Below are 19,657 nucleotides of genomic sequence, written 5' to 3'. Positions count from 1 at the left end.
ACCTTAAGGTGAGTTTATTTTTAAACTGTCAAAAGCGATTGTCCCTTCAATACTAGTATATGCCTGGAAGCTGTCTCTCGGACTGTTATGAGTTATGATGTATTTTATGATATAACTGGGGAATGTTCAAATTAGTTACTGTCGTTTAATCCAACGTTCTAACTGTCAACTGTCTCAACAGGATCATAGGTTTGGTTATATATCTCCTCCCTGTCTCTATGTCTTAAGTTGTTAATCGGTAACTGCGGTCCAAATGTATCAACTTATTCATCTATTGTTGCAAACTTGACTGATTTAAACATATCTTATTGATCATGAACTACTCAGTCAGTCAAGCACCTGTATCAGAAATGTAAAACCAGCCATGTTTCATGTAGTCCCAATATCACTGAAAAATGCCGATGTAACGTGACAAATAAATTTACTCACAGACAATATATTTTTCGTGAGAGTGAAGCACAATTTTATTAAAGTTTTATTAACAATTTCATAAACTATAATAATATTAATATTAAAATTCATCATCACTTGCCAAGTTTATGAAAATGTCCCCAAACTTACTTACTTACTTTGGAGATTTAACGTGCGCTTTCCGACTGATGCGTATTTCGCACACGGGCCCGGCCAGGCCATTTAATGTGTTTCCGAAAGGGGCGAAGGTGGTCTGTGCAACCCAAGAGGGGGGTTTTAGGGGTTGCTTATATAGAATTTGGGAATTTTGAGATTTGGAATAGATGCCGATGGGATTGGGGAGGAGAACTAAGGGAGCTGGGTATGGTGGATGTTTGTTTGTTTATGTGATTTTGATTTGGTAGGTTATTGTGTTTTTAGATGCGTTTTATTAGTTCCGTTTTTATTAAGAATACGCCTAAGGCCTTGAAGTTTTCTAGTTTATTTTGTGGGTTTAGTATTGTTTCTAGAGTTAGAGCCTTGTTTAGATTGAGGGTGGTTTGTAATGCGGTTCGATGTGTTAGGTAGTGTGTGCAGTGGATGAGTGCGTGTTCTGGGGTTTCTGGTTGTTTGCAGTGTGGGCAGTTACCTGAAGTGTGTTTTTTAATTTTTTTTAGGTGGTTATTTAGGTTGGTGTGTCCTGTTTGGAGTTTAGTGATTACTCTGTCGATTTTTTTGGATGGATGGAGAATTTTGGGTTTGGTTAGTGGTTTGCTGAGCACTTTTTTGATTTGGCTATTTGAGTTTAGATATAGGTTATGCCATTTTTTTGTGATTTTTTGCTTGTTTACACTTTTAATTTCTGATTTTGAGATAGGTAAGTTTAAGCTTATTTCTGGGATTTTGAGGGATAGTTTAGCTGCTTTATCGGCGTTTTCATTACCGTATATTCCTACGTGGGCGGGTATCCACAAGAAGGTTATTTGTTTGCCTGCCTTAGTTAGGTCGTTGGAGCTTTTAAGTATTTGATTTATTAATTTAGGTCGGTTTTTGGTATTTTTGTTTTGGAGGGCTTGCAGTCCACTTAGGGAGTCGGTAAGTATTAGGATTTTTTTGGGAGATGTCACATATAAACAAGGATTCGAACTAAGTTTGATCGTCTTTGACACTGAGGTTTTTCCCCACTTTGCCAGCAAACTGCAGAAGATTAACAGTGAGTGAGTGAGCATCGTTTCTATGTTTATACAAGAAAAGATGTCATGCCAAAAACGCTCACAGTAGTTAGTAAGTAAACTCACGACCTGTCATGACCTGGTTGAGTGACTTCCTCAAATGAACGTGAAAGGATTACCCACAGAGAAAGAAAGGATTAAAGTCACCCATAAATCTTATCCTAACGTAGTACTCCAACTTCTAAATGCCTCTCAAAGAAGGATTAAAATCCTAAAGATATCCTATCTACGTGGTATAGGTACTCACAACCTCTAATAATAAACTGTTACGTTTGGTATCCCCAGCAATACTCACTATGGTAATTGGGCAAATGTAAAAATCACAAACCCTAACGAGATTCTGTCTACATGGTCACACCCGGTGATTGTGAAGATCTCAAATTTTATCAACTGTCAGACAGCATGGCTGTTCATATTCATTTACAACATCCTCTTATAATTAGTATAAAAGTGTCCCACACAAAACCTTCTTTTATTTATTTTTCAAAATACACACACAGAAAGTTGGGTGTGGGGAAATGGGACATATTCCTACGTGAAATAATGAGACATTAGTAGTGGTGACGGCTATGTCATAATTGAACTGTCTAAAGCATAAATTTGGCGAACGAAAAACGTTATATTTGCAATCAAATGGAATGACTCGTGTGGGCAAGTGAATATGTTCGCAATCCACAAACAATTACTTTATTAATGGCGAACATTTACCAACCCGCGACAATCGTGTCAACACGGGGGTTTCTTAGCAATAAACTCGCATCTAAATTCACTACTGTTCTACTGTCGGCTAGCCACAACGGCTAGACTGGACCCTAGTGGAATGGTTCATGCCATAAAAGTCTAGCAACCGAACACTAATTAAGATGGGCCGACCTTGTATTTACGGTCTGGTGAACACAGCTCAATGGCCGCTCATTAACTCAAATTTCACATCTCACTGTTTTGTTTTATTTCACTATTCATTTGATAAATTTGTCAACTTCAACTGGAACCCGGTCCCGTGTTACACGCGTGGCACACGCGTGTGCAACGGGTTGCACACGCGATTCACACCCGTTGGACACGGGTGTGCAACGGGTGTGAATCGCGTGTGCAACCCGTTGAGCACCCGTGTCACATGCGTGTTACACGCGTTCTCAACGCGTGTTAGGGGAATGAACTTTTAGGCAGTAGTGTACACAAACAAATACACATGAAATATATATAAATTTCTCTTTTGATAAATGTTGGCAAAATGTTTGTATTGCGATATATTTGAAGTTGATTAACACTGATTGTACATGCAGATCCTATTTTCTACATATGAAAGTAAATATTACTCAGCATGGATAACAGGGTAGATAACAATGTAAGAGAAAAATCAAGTCTACGTTTCCACCATTTTGTCAAACAATTTCAAAGGGAAATCATTTGTGAAAAATCAATGAGGTTCTTTGTAGAGTTTAGGTTAAACAATAGATAGTAATCTAAATGAAACTTGTTATATTTTTTTACATAGAAAACCTATTGCAATATGTATCGTTTGAAAATCGTATTGCAGTATACTGGTGATACAGTGCAGTCCCATTGATAAACCCGTCTGTGTATTGATAAATTCATCACTTGCAGTCGGTAAGAAGCATCCATCAACTGACTGACCGTGCAATTACGTCCTGTCTAGTTAACTTCCTGTCTTGCGACACAACCAATCTGTCTATGTAAAATGACTTCATGGACTCTGAAAATGTATGTTCTTATCGGTAGTTTTGACTGAACATTTCTAATTACCAGGAGTCAAATGGTGATCAATAGAGCAGGATGTATCCGGGACCAAATGAATGTAACTGTTATCTGTTGTTTTTTCAAGTAAAGACATTTGGTTTTATATATCCAATGACCTTAAATCTCACAAATGTGGAGATATATGTCTTTTAATGAATTTCACTAGAACACAAAATAATAGTGTCTCGGCACACAGCAGATTTTTAATGAATGAGAGTATGTGTAATCATTGTTATAGTTGCTTACTGGATTCAAAATGTATTGCTCTGATTGTTGTAAAACTGGTCATGATTGTTTTGTTTTTTACGCCACTATAATATTGTTTTGCAATTTCTTTTTTCTTTTTTTTCTTTTCACATCTGACCAAAAAGATTTTGAGAAATAGTCTCCTTGAATAGTGTTGAAGATGGGAAACTTCAAAAGCCCATTGGTTTCGAATAACTGCCATTATCATACCTCCATGTCAGAATGATGAGATCTGATCGGTACACGTGTTCTTGATAAAATACTCTGTATCCCGCCTATGTGGAAAATAAATTTCTCAGAGGAGAAAAAATACCTAATACCCTGCCACGAACAAGGCAGTCTGCACATGGATTTTGCCACCGCCTCGTGGTATAAACGTGAGACACCTAAAACACAAAGTAACCCTCTTGATCCTGAACAAATTATAGTGTCATCGAGGTACAAGGAAACACAATCACCAAGCCTGACAGCTTCATCCATTTAATTATCCTCAACAAGCTTGGGATTCTGGGACCCTTTTCTTCCCAGGAAACCCGACATGGGCTGCAGTTACCCAGGATGCATTGCAAAGTGTTAATGTTAAAGTGTACACTACATTACCTCTGTGAGTGAAGAGCTCTTTCAACATCTTGTCTACAGCGGTGATGACGACTGAGCTCTCCCTCGGCATGTTGTACAACAATTTGTATATCCGCTCTATCTGAAAATATATCCTCAAGCTTGACTATACTTATATGCCTCTTCCTGTAATACACCTTTACTGCAGGTATTTTACATGAATGATTTCTACCAGATACCAGATGTAAATTAAACCACTCATTTTGGAAAAGGATTATTATTATTATTATTCAGATTAAAATAAATAAATGCAGCAAAGAGGGTTGGATGATACTGGCACAGTCAGGCTGGGTAGGCTCATCATCAGCTCAGGGCCCTTGCCCTCTCCACACGTAGCCCATGCGAGACAGCGAATGGGTCTTCTCCCAGGAAGCGCTGCCTAGTCAAACCCACCCAGAAGTTTTCAGACAATGTGAAGACCCCCAACACTGCAGCCTTTTGCATTACCCAGATTGTCAGAAGGGCTGTATTCCTGGCAGCAAACCAGGGTACGATCCCAATTTCAGTATTATTGTTATTTTTATTATGAAATAAATATATGCAACTAATACACAAGGAATACAACTCTTACACTCGATCTGATGACAGGCGTACACCAGGGCTTGTCACCAGACGTTTCCAGGTCCACTGGTAGATGGATATTTGCCACTATCTGCAATGTCAGGCACACAAGGTATATCACTTGTCTGGTTGTTGTTTTACGCTATAAAGTGTATGACTGCCTGAATAACAAATGTATTCAAACTTATTTGAAAATCTAAACAGTCATAATGTGATTATTTCAACAAATCTGTCTTTCAAAGAGTTTAACCTCACCAGCAGGCTTAATTGAAAAGGGGTTCAAAGATACAACGCAAAAACTTGAATACTCTCCTACCACAGAAGACCATGATCATACCTAACTCTAACGTTTCAGTGCTAGAAAAAAATTCAAATGGCTGTGTTTGGTTTAAATAATTTGCTTTTACTGAAACCTTTGGTTTTGTTCACAACTTTCATTTCAAGGATCTTTATTCATCCTTTCAAGTCAACCCTAGCAATATTCTTATATTTTTCTCATTTTGCATCCTGCCTCTTTGGATATTGACCAAGAAAATGTGGAAACAAAAAAATGTCTGGCTTTAAGACATAATAAAAATATTGTTTCACATCCATCTATTCCAATGAAGGGCTCCAGTACTCACAGATCCAACTTCATCAACAAAGCCTCCACAAGCGTTGACCTTGATGACCTTCAGTGGCTGGAGAGCCTTAGCCAACCCCTCCGTTACACTCCACAAGTCCAGCGCCACAATTTGGCCAGTAGAAGTCTCTCCAAATGACAGAATTATTGGAATGTGTTTTGTCTGCAGACACCACTCAATGATCTCTGTGTTGATGTTACACAGAGTCCCACAATAGTTGGCACTGCAATAAAATTATTGTGAAGATGAACAGTTACAAAGAAGTGATTTTCCTGTCATTGTAGTGTTTTGATTAAATTCAGCACTGAGCAGTATAAGTATGGCTTAAAGGGTTAAAAGGTACAGAGGAGATAAATCTGCAAGGAATATATCTACCCTGCATCATCTTTTCACACATGGGGCTATCAGGAGAAATAACTCTCAGTTGTTGATTTGACACTAGAGGGTTTGAGCACAGCTCTCCCCAAATCATTCTTTATCAGTCACATATTTCCGTAACCTACAAGACAGTTCTTCCCCCCGCCATGAGTCGAAATGGCTCAAGCCAATCAGAATACTCAGCAGGATGGGTTACTTTGATCAATATTGTCCTTATTATTTTTAAAATACATCATGGCAATATGCGTTTGTTAAAAAAAATTGGGAAATGTATAGATTGTGTGTTCCACACTGCAAGGCACATTCCTTGCTGTATCATTCCATACAATTTGGTCAGTTTAATACCAACTGTAGCAAAGCTGTAGTTTCTCATATCCAGCACACAGTTTGTATGTAGGTAGCTTGTATGCATGTCTTAACTTTATTTGATAAGAATGAACACATATAAATTTGCTTACTATTCGTTAAAGCAGTTGTGACATAAATAAGTTTCAAATTGCGACTTCAAGCACGGAAAAGGAAAAATCATAATTGTGACTCTTAATATACTCCCCAAAAAAAGAACGCAAAAGGGATAAAAATGGTTACTGAAATAGTATTATAGATGATGTTGGTGTTTTCAGGAAAGATTTGGGAGATGTAGTGTTATGGGTACAAAATGCCATGAAGAATGAGATGGAAATTTGATTCAGATGTTTTCAGGGAGAAAAACATGCAAAATTGACCAAAACACAGCCAAGTGCTAACCATGTCACCAAAACACACCCATTCACTGCACGTGTAACATGGTTCCATAGGCATTAAAAGCGCAGGGTTTTCACTCGAGTGGCAATTGTTGTTGACTCGCACTTTAATGCAGAACAATGCCAAGACTCCGCGAAGCAGAGAGAAACAACGCAATAGGCAGATTGGAAGCTGGTAATTCACGATCTGCAGTAGCCAGGGTGTTGAACGTGTTGCCAAGCACCATAACAAGACTGTGGGACAGATATCAATATCAAGGAACAACACGTGACCGTCCCAGATCAGGTAGACCACGAGTGACCACCAGGGGGTAGGACCGACACATCCGGTTACGTCATCTCCGGGACAGAGCCACAACCGCATCCTCTACGGCATCCAACATTCCGGGTATGTGCAGGATATCAGCCCAAACAGGAACCGATTACGAGAAGCAGGACTTAGGGCAAGACGTCCCCATCGTGGGGTCGTTTTAACGGCACAGCACCGTCAAAATTGACGTCAGTGGTGTCAAGCACACAGGGTATGGCAGCAACTTTGTTGGAGGAGGGTGTGGTACAGCGACGAGTCCCGTTTCTGGCTGTATCGTTCAGATGGAAGAACTTGTGTGTACCGACGTCAGGGACAGCGTTTTGCACCATGATGTATTCAACAGGTCGACAGATTCGGTGGTGGTAGTGTAATGATGTTGGCAGCCATCTCGCATACTGGCAGAACTGACCTTGTCCATGTCCAGGGCAACTTAACAGCTCAGCTGTACATCAACGAGATCCTGAGGCCTCACGTCGTACCCATCACGCATACCGCCAACCTCCTGTTTCAGCATCCGGCCCCATACAGCACATCTCACCACAGCTTTCCTGCGGGCTAACAACATCCAGGTTCTGCCTTGGCCCTCAAGATCCCTGGATTTGAATCCGATAGAACACTTGTGGGACGAGTCGGACAGACGTGTGCGTCAACGTCAGCCACAGACTCTGCAACAGTTGGCACAAGCACTTCAGGCAGAATGGGCTACAATTCCCCAACGCGTGATTCAGGCCCTTGTGGCTTCCATGGAAAGGAGATGCCAAGCTGTTCTGGTTGCCAATGGTGGCCATACAAGATATTGACATCTTCATGACCTTGACCTTCAACATGTGACATTCACATCCTTGTGTTTTGACCTTAACCACTGTATGATCCGTCTTGTAAACTTTCATCCTTGTCGCATTTTTCTTTATCAAATTAAATGTCTCTACATATTGTCACCGATTTGGGCTTTGCGTTTCTTTCTTGGGGAAGTATAGAATAATTCAAAGAGATTCATTGTAGAAATTAAAAAAACACCTTCATAATATCAGCATTTTTCATCTCATTTTAAAATTTAAAATATTATTTTACAAGCAAAAGATTTGTATAAATAAGTTGATTTTCATCAAAGAAAATGGTCCCTAATTTCATGCTAAACATACTGTGTAGCAAAATGATATGTGTACGTCAGACAGGTTAAATACTTTTCAACATGAGTAAGCAAGTGCTGTGAGAGCAGCACAAGTCTCCATTCAGCTTGAACCTGAATGGCACGAGTTGCTCACAAATGTAAAAAAATATCAAATAGTTGGTCCCTTAGAATATCTGACCTGCAGTGATTTAAACCATTCAGTACCTACCCATTAGCTCTCTCAGCTTGGATGATGTGACTCCCCATGAACAGTGGGCGACAGTGCACTCTGTTGGCCTCCAGCATACTGGCCAGCACAGTGCTATACATCACAGCCTGTGTCTTCAGTCTCTGAAACAGAAATCAGTTACACTTAGTAAGAGCTGGTCTAATGTGATATTCTATTTCCCTTTTTAACATTTTACAGGAAAGAGTTGTATCCCCTATCAAAAAATAACAACAGAGTAATATACCTTTTTTAACTGAACATCAAAGGATTTTCTCCCTTCTCAACAACACTCAGCAGAGAAATATTTCTTTTCGGAATTTCAAATTTAACCTATCATATGTGACTCAAATTTTAAATCAGCAATGTATATAGTTGTTTTTTTTATTTTAACGCTGCACTATTCCAGCATTATCAAGATGGTCTGTAAATACTCCAGTGATATAATTAGCAGCCATCCACACCGTCACGTAACATTGATCCACCATCAAATGAGTCCCCGAGTCTCACTACAACATCTATTGCTAGGAACCAAGTTTCACCCAGAATCCCCACATTGCCTACAAAGCAATAGGGTGTGTGATGTCCTTTCTGTTTTTATAAACTCTTCTATTTCAAACCAAACAGATAGATCAAAATCTCCTGCTCAACCCCTCTAAAACAAACAAGACAACTCTTAAACTGACAAATTTCAAAGGGACATCACCCAGGGACCCTAGTCCACCACATGCCGACTAACAACTTCATCTTATCTACTTAAATGTGCACTTAAAGTAAACACATGGCTTTGACTAGTACTTCTCATGCACTGGCTTACATAAAGCGTTGACATGTATGCAACAGAAAGACATGACCAAGATTGATCACCTGGAGCTCCTCCAGAGGGAACCGATGGCCAGATGCAATATGGCTGCCACAGACAACAGCAGGTCGCATGCTGTTCCGTTGAAGGAAAGACAGACATGATGTCAGGTGATCTAGCTGAAATGTGCCAAGAAGAAAGTCAAAACTTCTTTTCATTTTAGAACAATACATCTTGAACATCATATGACTAATTTCAGAGGTAAAACTTGAGAAAGATTACAGAATGAAAATCACTTGATATTCCTTCCTACTGAAGGTAAATGCCGATTCCAAATTTCAACAAAGACTGCATGAGGGTGCATTATTTTTCCTGTTCAAAAGCTGTGGTTCAAAGTCAGTTGTTGTTTTTCCAAATACCTGTTTTTTATCCATAAAGATTTCCGGGTCGACCTGGACAATTGCAAAAGGTTTCTTTGGTTCTGAAGTGGTGAATTGTTTCAGCCAGTAGCGGGCTTCTCTGGGGTCAGTCCCAACCTGAAGAATATCAAGTTGAAGCCAACAAACTGTAAACTATGCCACAAGAATGACACTTCCAGCTTAACTGTGTTCAGCTCCTATTGTTCTGGAAGCACCAGGAACCAAGCTCCTTAAAATAGTCAGGTTCATAACTTGCCAGGCCATAACAATCCTGTACTGTTACTTTAAAACTTGTTACTCATCCTTTCCAACACAAACGTTTATCAACTAGGCTGTGTATCTTCAGTCAATGAAAGTATCAGAAGACTTCATTGTCTTTCCTGATGCAAATCATGCTGAGAGTGCAGGTACTAAAACACTCTGTTACTCATTACAAATATGTAATTAAAACTTCTGTCATTGGAAGGATCTGTTTCAAAGAAAAACAGGCATATTTTGCCATATGCATTCCTTTTACTATGATTTCGAAACAAGGATTAAAAATTTCATAAATAATTTTGTCATGGTGGACTTTAGCATTATTGTCATTAATTTCCAAACAAAAGGTCTTGAAGTAAAAGTTTGTCGTTTTTTCTCAATTTAGAAAACTTAGGTCAAGATCATCCATATCATAATAATTAGTTTGGTATACTAAAGCTGTATATTTATCCTTCCCTTTCTTGAAACACACCGAACATGTGCCATAACTAGATTTTTCAATGCTGTGGTTGCCAGATTGAAATAAAATTCAAACCTCTTTAACAAATTCAAGTGATGTCATTGGTGAGCACATTAATGTAAAGTTTTATTCGTTTCTGAGGAGATGATATCTAAAGTGTGGTAGACTACATTTTGGGTGAACTTATGCGCATGATCAAAGGGCTAATGGAGGTCAAAATCTGAAATATCGCAAAAAATGGAACACATATACTGAGCCCAACTACTAACAACACACATACCAATTTTCATTACATTTTTAACAAGAAACTCCTGGGTAACTGTCATAAGAAGTTTCAACTTCCAGTATGGTCAAATTTCAAACATTGCTAAAAAAAACAGAACATATATGTTCAGCCACATTGGCCAAGTTCCCCATAAATAGATCCTTTGTTAGGCTGTCAGCAATTTGAAATTCTTAAACATATTCAGGTGACATCATTTGTGAGAACAAGCAAGTGAAGTTTCAGCTTCACTGGTTCAGTGGTCACTGAGGAGATTATGTTTACAATCGGAGGAAACGCTTTTGAGAGAACTTAGGAGCATGGTCAAAAAGCAAAGGTTAAATAAAGATCAACGTGTAAAATATCACAAAACATTTTGAAAGAAAAGGTCTGAGTACTGGCCATTAGTAGGCCTTGTTTCAGCATTCAGAATGGACAAAGAGAAAGGTCAAATCAAGGTCAAAAGTTTAAATATTGCAAAAAAAACAACAGAACACACATGCTGAACCCCATTACTAACTGCACATGCAGCAAATCTAATTAAAAATGACTCAGTAATGGCATATAAATAGATCTTTCATTGTAGCTGCCGTGGCCGCCGAATTGAAAATCAGATTCAAACTTCTTGAAAAATATGGTGTGTCATCAATAGTTGGAAGAAGTACATGAAGTTTCAGCTTCATTGGTTTAATATTTTCCAAAGAGAAGATGGCCAATGCATGATGCACAACTGACGCTTGACAAACAGTCTATGACATAAGCTCACTTGACTTTCAATTATTCTAATGCTTAAAATGACATTACAACACAAGGAAAGCCATTGGCTGTAATTTATTTTTGTTTACACAAACGTTTGTTCTCTGGGAACCCGAGGAAAATAGGAGAAAACAGAAGGATGTGAAGTAACAGGTGGGGCAAAACCTACCTAATACAATTAGATCATAGCATGTTTTTTTTCTCAAAACTCTTCACAATAGTTTTTGTATTTAACAACAAATTAATTTCCTTAAAATATGTTTAATCACATTAAACCATACAAATGCATGCAGATTCATTTTGTCTGCTCAATGTGTATGTGTGTTTTGTGGATATAAATGATCCTTCATATAAAGTTCCTGATGGTTTCTGCACAGTTTAGTTTTACTTCTTTAGTAAAACATTTACATTGTCTTCATTGAAATGATGATTGGACATTCTCCACCATAATCTGGGAAGTTTCACAAATTGCCACTCTTCAACATGGCTGACAATGTGATTATACTCTTTTAACCTGCTTTCATTGTCAACAATGTCAATGTCAAAAGGTAAATAGGGACATTGTTCAGATAGCATATTATAAAATACAGGACACATATCCTTCACAGCTTGTCCAGCTGTCAGTCATCACTGAAGAAAAAACCCTCATCCTGGCTTACTGATGGAGGCATTGTTTGCTTAGCATCTTGCGGGTGAATAATGACACTAGCAAATGTGAAAATATAACCAATGCACACTCAACATATATCATTTTCATATGTTTTATGGTAAAAGAACAGGATTTGTTCAGTTTATTTTGAAGGTTGACAGTCTTTATTAAGGAATCCATCATGTTGACCTACCTCACTGAGGAAGCGCTTCAGATCAGGCATGTTTTCCAGATCATCTGTCCCACTGTACTTGTCCAGGTGACTCCAACATGTGGACAGTGATGCCCAAAGTACCCGGGGATCCGACAGGAGACTTGTGTGAGTTTCCAGTTTCTTGCTGTTGGAGTGGACACACAACACGTGTAATTTGAGAATTATGAAGGATATATTTTAGCCCTGACCAACTTAATAACTTGTTTTATGTACTTGTTTTTTATATCTATTTTAAGGTAAAAGAAATAACATGAAACTATAAATCACTTTTTACAATTACCAAAAAACAATAAATTTTCTTGCTGGTGTTATTGTTTTTTGGGGGGCATGGGTGATCCAGTCGTCTAAGGCGCCGCAATTTGCTGTGCAGAGTTGCGTTCCTTGGGCACACCAGAAATCTATGATTGTGGGTTCGAATCCCAGTTCGCCCCGATTATGTTTCTAGATTTGTCAGTACCATACCCATGCGTGTGGGTTTCACCGAAGTCTGAGACCTGCATCACTTCGGGCTTTCCTCCCACATTAAACTGACACGCTGTGATATAACTTGAATACTTTTAAAAGCGGTGTTAAACACAACTCACTCACTCACTACTGTTTTTTTTGGAAAATACTATGCTGATCTTAGCCTTCACTAGATGAAGTCTTTTGTGCAGTTAGCCAGAAAGAACATAGTCAAAATGTCAATGTCACTGCTGAGGGCCCTTTTTCACCCAGAGGATTTAAGAAATGAGCAAAACATTTCAAAAGTTATCACATGTGTTCGTATGAATGAGAACCAGACTTTGTTTATTTCAATCCATGTACTGGACAACAATAGATGTAGACTAATGGAGGTTAAAATGTGAAAAGGGGGTGATATAAGAGGTTTTCAAGAAGCAACTTTCTTTCATCTGAAAATGAGCAAAGCTTTTTCTTAGGTGATGCAGATAAAGACAAACATGGTCAAAAACATCATCTTGGGTCAAAGGCCTTGCTGATGGTCTTTAGAGTCTCAACTTATTTGACCTTTTCACTCATTTCAGCCATTCTCATATATTTGATCATTTCAGGAGTACAGTTCTTGCAAGAGTAGGATAGCACAATTACTAATTATGCTAGTTTTCCACTGTTTTCAAATGTGACATTTCCACTTTGCCAAACAAAAAGGTTATCTACCTTCATGAACGATGAAAATGTATGGGTTGCTGAAGACCAATTCTAACCTGGATCTTCACAGGGCTTAGCCATCTCAAGAATTATCGAAGTTATTTGACTGATAAAGCTTTCATTATTGCACACTACACTGTTGGTTCAAGCATTGTTTCTAAAGTAATTGTTTACACCACAGACGACCTTGGTCTATCTGTTCACTCCATTTGGTTGTAACTGTATGGATGTTTGGCAAGTGCAAGTCTCACAGACAACATTTTCACTTCACACTGAAGAAAATGGTTAGCAACAAAAAGAAAACTTAGGAACTATTAAAGTAGTATTTTCATGAGGACCAGATTTTTTCTTGTATCTCTTCATTATACATAGTGGATGTTTTAGTTTTAGATAGTAGATGTAACACGACCCATGAAACACTTTCCTTTTCTACCATAACATATCTTACCTTCTCAAAGATGTCTGTTGGATATCACTTCCCAAGTGGACATTTCCAGACACTTTAGTTCGACTGGAAATTTTACTGATGGTACTATTTGTTGAACTCTGAAGAAATTGGTTCACGTACTTCATGGGTTTGGTACAGTATCTGGAAAAGCAATGGTATCCCTTCTGGCTTTGCACAGGTACAAAACATTTTGAGCTGTATGTCAAGGCTGAAACTATGGACCCCTTGGTTGCCTTGATGCTTGACACTGGTAATGCCATGATGGTCAGACAGCAAGTGTAATGCTGGAAAAGTATAAAATGTGCAAGATTGCTTTCATTTTCTTGTTCATATTCTTAGAGAGAAAAATGTTGTTTAAACACTGAATTTATAATAGATTTGAATACACATTCAAACTCAAGAATAACAGATGAATCTTTAAATGAGTACATTTCAATCAAGATTTGCAGGAGTGTGCAATCAATTTCAGTGACACCATTCGTTGGCTGTACAGTTAATTTCAATGACACCATTGCATGAGCCTACAGTCAACTTCAATGACACCATTGCATGAGCCCACAGTCAATTTCAATGACACCATTGCATGAGCCTACAGTCAACTTCAATGACACCATTGCACGAGCCCACAGTCAACTTCAATGACACCATTGCACGAGCCCACAGTCAACTTCAATGACACCATTGCATGAGCCCACAGTCAATGTCAATGACACCATTGCATGAGCCTACAGTCAATGGCAATGACACCATTGCATTAGCCTACAGTCAATGGCAATGACACCATTGCATGAGCCTACAGTCAATGGCAATGACACCATTGCATGAGCCTACAGTCAATTTCAATGACACCATTGCATGAGCCCACAGTCAATGGCAATGACACCATTGCATGAGCCCACAGTCAATTTCAATGACACCATTACATGAGCCTACAGTCAACTTCAATGACACCATTGCACGAGCCCACAGTCAACTTCAATGACACCATTGCACGAGCCCACAGTCAACTTCAATGACACCATTGCATGAGCCCCCAGTCAATGTCAATGACACCATTGCATGAGCCTACAGTCAATGGCAATGACACCATTTCATGAGCCTACAGTCAATGGCAATGACACCATTGCATGAGCCTACAGTCAATGGCAATGACACCATTTCATGAGCCTACAGTCAATTTCAATGACACCATTGCATGAGCCCACAGTCAATTTCAATGACACCATTGCATGAGCCCACAGTCAATGGCAATGACACCATTGCATGGGCCTTCAGTCAATGTCAATGACACCATTGCATGAGCCCACAGTCAATTTCAATGACACCATTGCATGAGCCTACAGTCAATGGCAATGACACCATTGTATGAGCCTACAGTCACCTTCAATGACACACACCATTGCATGAGCCTACAGTCAATGTCAATGCCACACACCATTGCATGAGCCTACAGTCAACTTCAATGACACCATTGCATGAGCCCACAGTCAATTTCAATGACACCATTGCATGAGCCTACAGTCAACTTCAATGACACCATTGCATGAGCCCACAGTCAACTTCAATGACACCATTGCACGAGCCCACAGTCAACTTCAATGACACCATTGCATGAGCCCACAGTCAATGGCAATGACACCATTGCATGAGCCTACAGTCAATTTCAATGACACTATTGCATGAGCCTATAGTCAATTTCAATGACACCATTGCATGAGCCCACAGTCAATTTCAATGACACCATTGCATGAGCCTACAGTCAATGGCAATGACACCATTGCATGAGCCTACAGTCAATGTCAATGCCACACACCATTGCATGAGCCTACAGTCAATTCCAATGACACCATTGCATGAGCCTACAGTTAATTTCAATGACACCATTGCATGAGCCTACAGTCAATGTCAATGACACCATTGCATGAGCCCTCAGTCACCTTCAATGACACACACCATTGCATGAGCCTACAGTTAATGTCAATGCCACACACCATTGCAGGAGCCTACATTCAATTCCAATGACACCATTGCATGAGCCTACAGTCAATTTCAATGACACCATTGCATGAGCCATTGCATTGCATTGCATGGGTCAATTTAAATGAGACCATTGCATGAGCCTACAGTCAACTTCAATGAGACCATTGCATGAGCCTACAGTCAACTTCAATGACACCATTGCATGAGCCGACAGTCAATTTCAATGACACCATTAATGAGCCTACAGTCAACTTCAATGACACCATTGCATGAGCCCTCAGTCAACTTCAATGACACCATTAAATGAGCCTACAGATACATTTTTAAATAAGTATATCTCAATAAATATTTGCAGGATTGTGCAATCAATTCCAGTGACACTATTCCTTGGATGTAGTGAGATTCAATGACAACACAGTTTGAGTGTGGTCAGTTTCAGTGATAATATTGCTTGAGAGTACAGTTAATTAGAATGGTAGTATTAACACTACTCCTGGGACATGACAGCAAAACCAAGGCTTAATTAATTCTACATTTGTGAAATTGTGATTTCAGATGTATGTACACTGCACGTACTGACATCAGCTTACAAGAACCCTGATTTAGATGAACTGACATAAGAGAGCAGTCGTCACCAAGTAGTTATGCTCTCAAAAGTGACAAGAACTCCCCACAATATAAACCACATACAGTGACATCCTGTCCGATATGATAATTGTGGGCCTTGTTCCAGAAACATCTGTCATTCTGATGATTCCAAAGGAACTATAACATAAGGAGAATGCCTTAATGCACTTTATACACAAAATTCAACTCTCGGTTATAATATAATAATTCAGGGGTGACAAATTATCCTTTAACTGGCGAGCGTTTTCAGCTCAGATGAGCCTCAGCTGGCCATTTATTTCAAGATAATAATTTGATGACAAAGTATTATTGAATGTCCGCGTCAGTTTCCACCTCTTAAAAAAACACTTTCGACTTTTACTCCGGTGTACCAGCACTAATGTCAAGGCAATGTTATCAAGTGACCTACGCTAAGAAACAGCTGTTTGTCAGCGGTATCATCTTACCTTATGTGTTCCGTGTCTCGGGACTTCTCAAACATCTTTTCGATGTTATATCATTCTTTGGTCATTCCTGTTTAATTCTCCTGTCGTCGACATCGCATGATGGCACAGCTTTTCCAGTAGTTGTCATTTGAAAGAATTATATTTAAGATGCTTAAACAGCAGAATCAGCTGTTCGTCTATATATCCCCCTGCACGGCGTGTGCACGGTGTGAACAGCAAATGGACACTGGCACCGGCCTTGATAAGTCACATCTCCGCCCAAGTAGTACCGTGTCCCACGAATGTATCATATAAAGGGAGCTAACTGATGAGAAATTGAACAATAGACGTTATCATGCGTGCTTGGGGACAGTCATTGCAAGGTCCTGCCGAAATTGATATTAATGCTAAAAATATTCCACATTTGCAAATAATAGTACATAAAGTGATTTGGTAACATAGTCAATACACTGTGAACACTCTGTGTGTGTGTGTGTGTGTGTGTGTGTGTGTGTATGTGTGTGTGTGTGTGTGCTTAACGCTTCTATATATGACGGCGGCCCGTAGATAATCGAGTCGAGATGATCAATGATTGGTGTTCCGAGTAACGAGCCATGCCGTTGGGGTACGATGACACGCCATCGGCCAATTCACCCAGTCAAACCGCCTGACCAATTGCGGCGCCTTGTACGACCATCATGCCGGGGTTTTCTTAAAAGAATAACTCTGGTGATTTCTTTGAGTAGGGACAGCCTCCGTGGTCTGGTGGCCAGAACGTCTGCCCAGATTGTGGTTCGATCCCCTTCTGCGTCATACCAAAAGACGGTAAAAGATGGTACTTATTGTAACCCTGCCTGGCGCTTAAATTTGCATCCAATAGGATCTCCGTGTCTTAGGTTTGAATCGCAGTTTCGCACACATTCTGTTCTGGCTGTTGTCACTGTCAAAACGCCTACCTGAGACTATCGCCTCTAACGTTGTCCCTTGCAACCACCCCCCCCCCCCCCCCCACCCCCCCCCCCCCCCACCCCCCCCCACCCCCCGACACACACACACACACACACACACACACACACACACACACACACACACAGCTTATCAGTGCACAGAGGAGAAGATATAGGATACATGTTGCATTCTTGAACCGCACATAGGCGTTTAATATTGTATACCACCCTGGACATACAACTCCAGCAGAGAAAGATTCCCAAACCACCATTGTCTTTACGTTCGCAACGGAGTCCTCTGGATCGGGAAAGGTCCACTGAGGTCGGCCAAGCACTCCCGACAGTATGGTGCGTTCGGGAAACTCAGCCGATTTTGTCTGGTCGGATTACAATCGTGACTATGTCGTGACAGATTCTGCTGTATCGGATCAAAATGTAACAATGACCTGTGTTGTCTGGACGGTGTCCTGTGGATCGGGACGCTGTCGTGATGGACGGGCATGCATGGATTGTTCATTGCCGTTTCTTGTCGACTGAATCCAGATTGCGTCCAGATCTTGCGGAATGCAAACGGTCTTTGTCGGTTCACTGTCCGGTCACTGTCGAATCTCTGTCGAATCACATTAGTGAGAATCGGGACGCTGTCGAGACAGATTCGGTCGATTTTTATCCTGTGGAAGATACAAATCGGATCAGATTCGGATTGAGAAAGGGAGAATCGGGACGAATTCGGCTGGAAACGGCTGAATCGGGACGCTTCCTGAACAATATCTGACTGTTTGTCAATTTCCCGCCACAAATCACAGGATCTTGATCAGAATATTGACACATTTTAATCGGGAATGGTCCTAACAAGGACGGCAGTAAAAACCCTGAATGTGTGACTGAGCCCTAAGTTAATCATGTCCTCGCATTTGCCTGCTCGTGTGCCGCCACATTTTACATTACATTGTGTCTGCTGCAGTGTGTACTAGATACGGCTGATAAATGTCCTTATTAAATATCTAAACAATAACTGAAGGAATGTGTGAAACACATTGGTGACGATGGTGTTCTAGGTAGATGCCGCGTATGGCAAAATGACAAGTTGGTCTGCTATGTTTCTACGAATTAACCAGCCACTGAAGAACACGTTTTGAGCTATGTCGTTGTATACTCACACGCAAAATAACGCAAGTCGAGTATGCAGTATAAATGTTATTTATTTTCAACAGTAAAGACAAGAAATACTAATAGGGCAAGATTGACAAAAATTTGACTGAAGACAGTTTCATGGATTAAAAGGCAGATGACATAATTGTTTTTTTTCAAATGTTAAGGGCTTACACAGTTTCGGGTCAATACCCAAAATGTCAGTCAATACCTGGTGTGACCACCATTAGCATTGATCACTGCCACACATCTCCTGAACATTGAGTGGATCAGACGATTTGTGAAGGCCCTAGGGATCCTCCAGCACACATCCAGAGCAGCTGTGCGTAGTTCATCGGCAGTTGTATGGACTGGGCGCATATTGTGCAGACGCCTTTGAACCTCATCCCACAAGTGTTCGATGGGGTTCAGATCAGGGATGAGTGCTGGTCATGGTAGAACACGGATGCTGTGTTGTTGCAGAAAGGTCATGGTAGCTCTGGCAACATGGGGACGAGCGTTGTCCTGCTGGAAAATGGGTTGTTGATGTTGTGCACAAAATGGAACAACGTGGGGTCTGATCACTTGGTGGATATACCGCTGAGCAGTGACGCCGTGTCCCCGACCTTGACCAACATTCAGAAAGCACATGGGTCCAAGTCTCGCATTAAGTCCCAATCCCTGCCCATATCATGACGCTAGATCCACCCATGGATCCCTTTCCACAACGTTTCTGTCAGCGAAACGATCACCTCGACGCCGCCAAATTCTGACTCTTCCGTCTGCATGGGAGACACAAAAGCGACTTTCATCAGAGAAGATGACACGCCTCCTCTCACGATGACGCCAATTGTGATGACCCTTAGCCCACTGAAGTCGTGCTTGTCGATGCCGTGGTTGGAGAACAGGACGACGTGCTGGTCGGCGACAT

The 19,657-nt window shown here is 40.3% G+C and overlaps 1 protein-coding gene across 2 annotated transcripts in view; it reads right to left on the bottom strand.

Moving 5' to 3' along the window:
* LOC124132136 (N-acetylglutamate synthase, mitochondrial-like) overlaps positions 1 to 16,884 on the bottom strand; it is a 32,241-nt gene extending 15,357 nt beyond the window's left edge. The window contains exons 1-9 of one of the 2 annotated variants that reach the window (XM_046495830.2): positions 16,670 to 16,884; positions 13,617 to 13,900; positions 11,999 to 12,143; positions 9,421 to 9,537; positions 9,067 to 9,180; positions 8,203 to 8,324; positions 5,432 to 5,654; positions 4,819 to 4,899; positions 4,230 to 4,329 (exon numbers count right to left, since the gene is read on the bottom strand). In XM_046495830.2, coding sequence (XP_046351786.1) covers positions 4,230 to 4,329; positions 4,819 to 4,899; positions 5,432 to 5,654; positions 8,203 to 8,324; positions 9,067 to 9,180; positions 9,421 to 9,537; positions 11,999 to 12,143; positions 13,617 to 13,876 — 1,162 coding nt within the window. In that variant the 5' untranslated portion in view covers positions 13,877 to 13,900; positions 16,670 to 16,884. The remainder of the gene's footprint in view (positions 1 to 4,229; positions 4,330 to 4,818; positions 4,900 to 5,431; positions 5,655 to 8,202; positions 8,325 to 9,066; positions 9,181 to 9,420; positions 9,538 to 11,998; positions 12,144 to 13,616; positions 13,901 to 16,669) is intronic. The other variant, XM_046495831.2, reaches the window with a different exon arrangement.
* Between the last annotated feature and the right edge of the window lie 2,773 nt (positions 16,885 to 19,657).

This window comes from Haliotis rufescens, unplaced genomic scaffold, assembly GCF_023055435.1.
Source record: "Haliotis rufescens isolate VD_foot unplaced genomic scaffold, xgHalRufe1.0.p SCAF_4, whole genome shotgun sequence".
NCBI classification, from domain to species: domain Eukaryota; kingdom Metazoa; phylum Mollusca; class Gastropoda; order Lepetellida; family Haliotidae; genus Haliotis; species Haliotis rufescens.
This window is presented reverse-complemented; position numbering and strand designations above follow the sequence as displayed.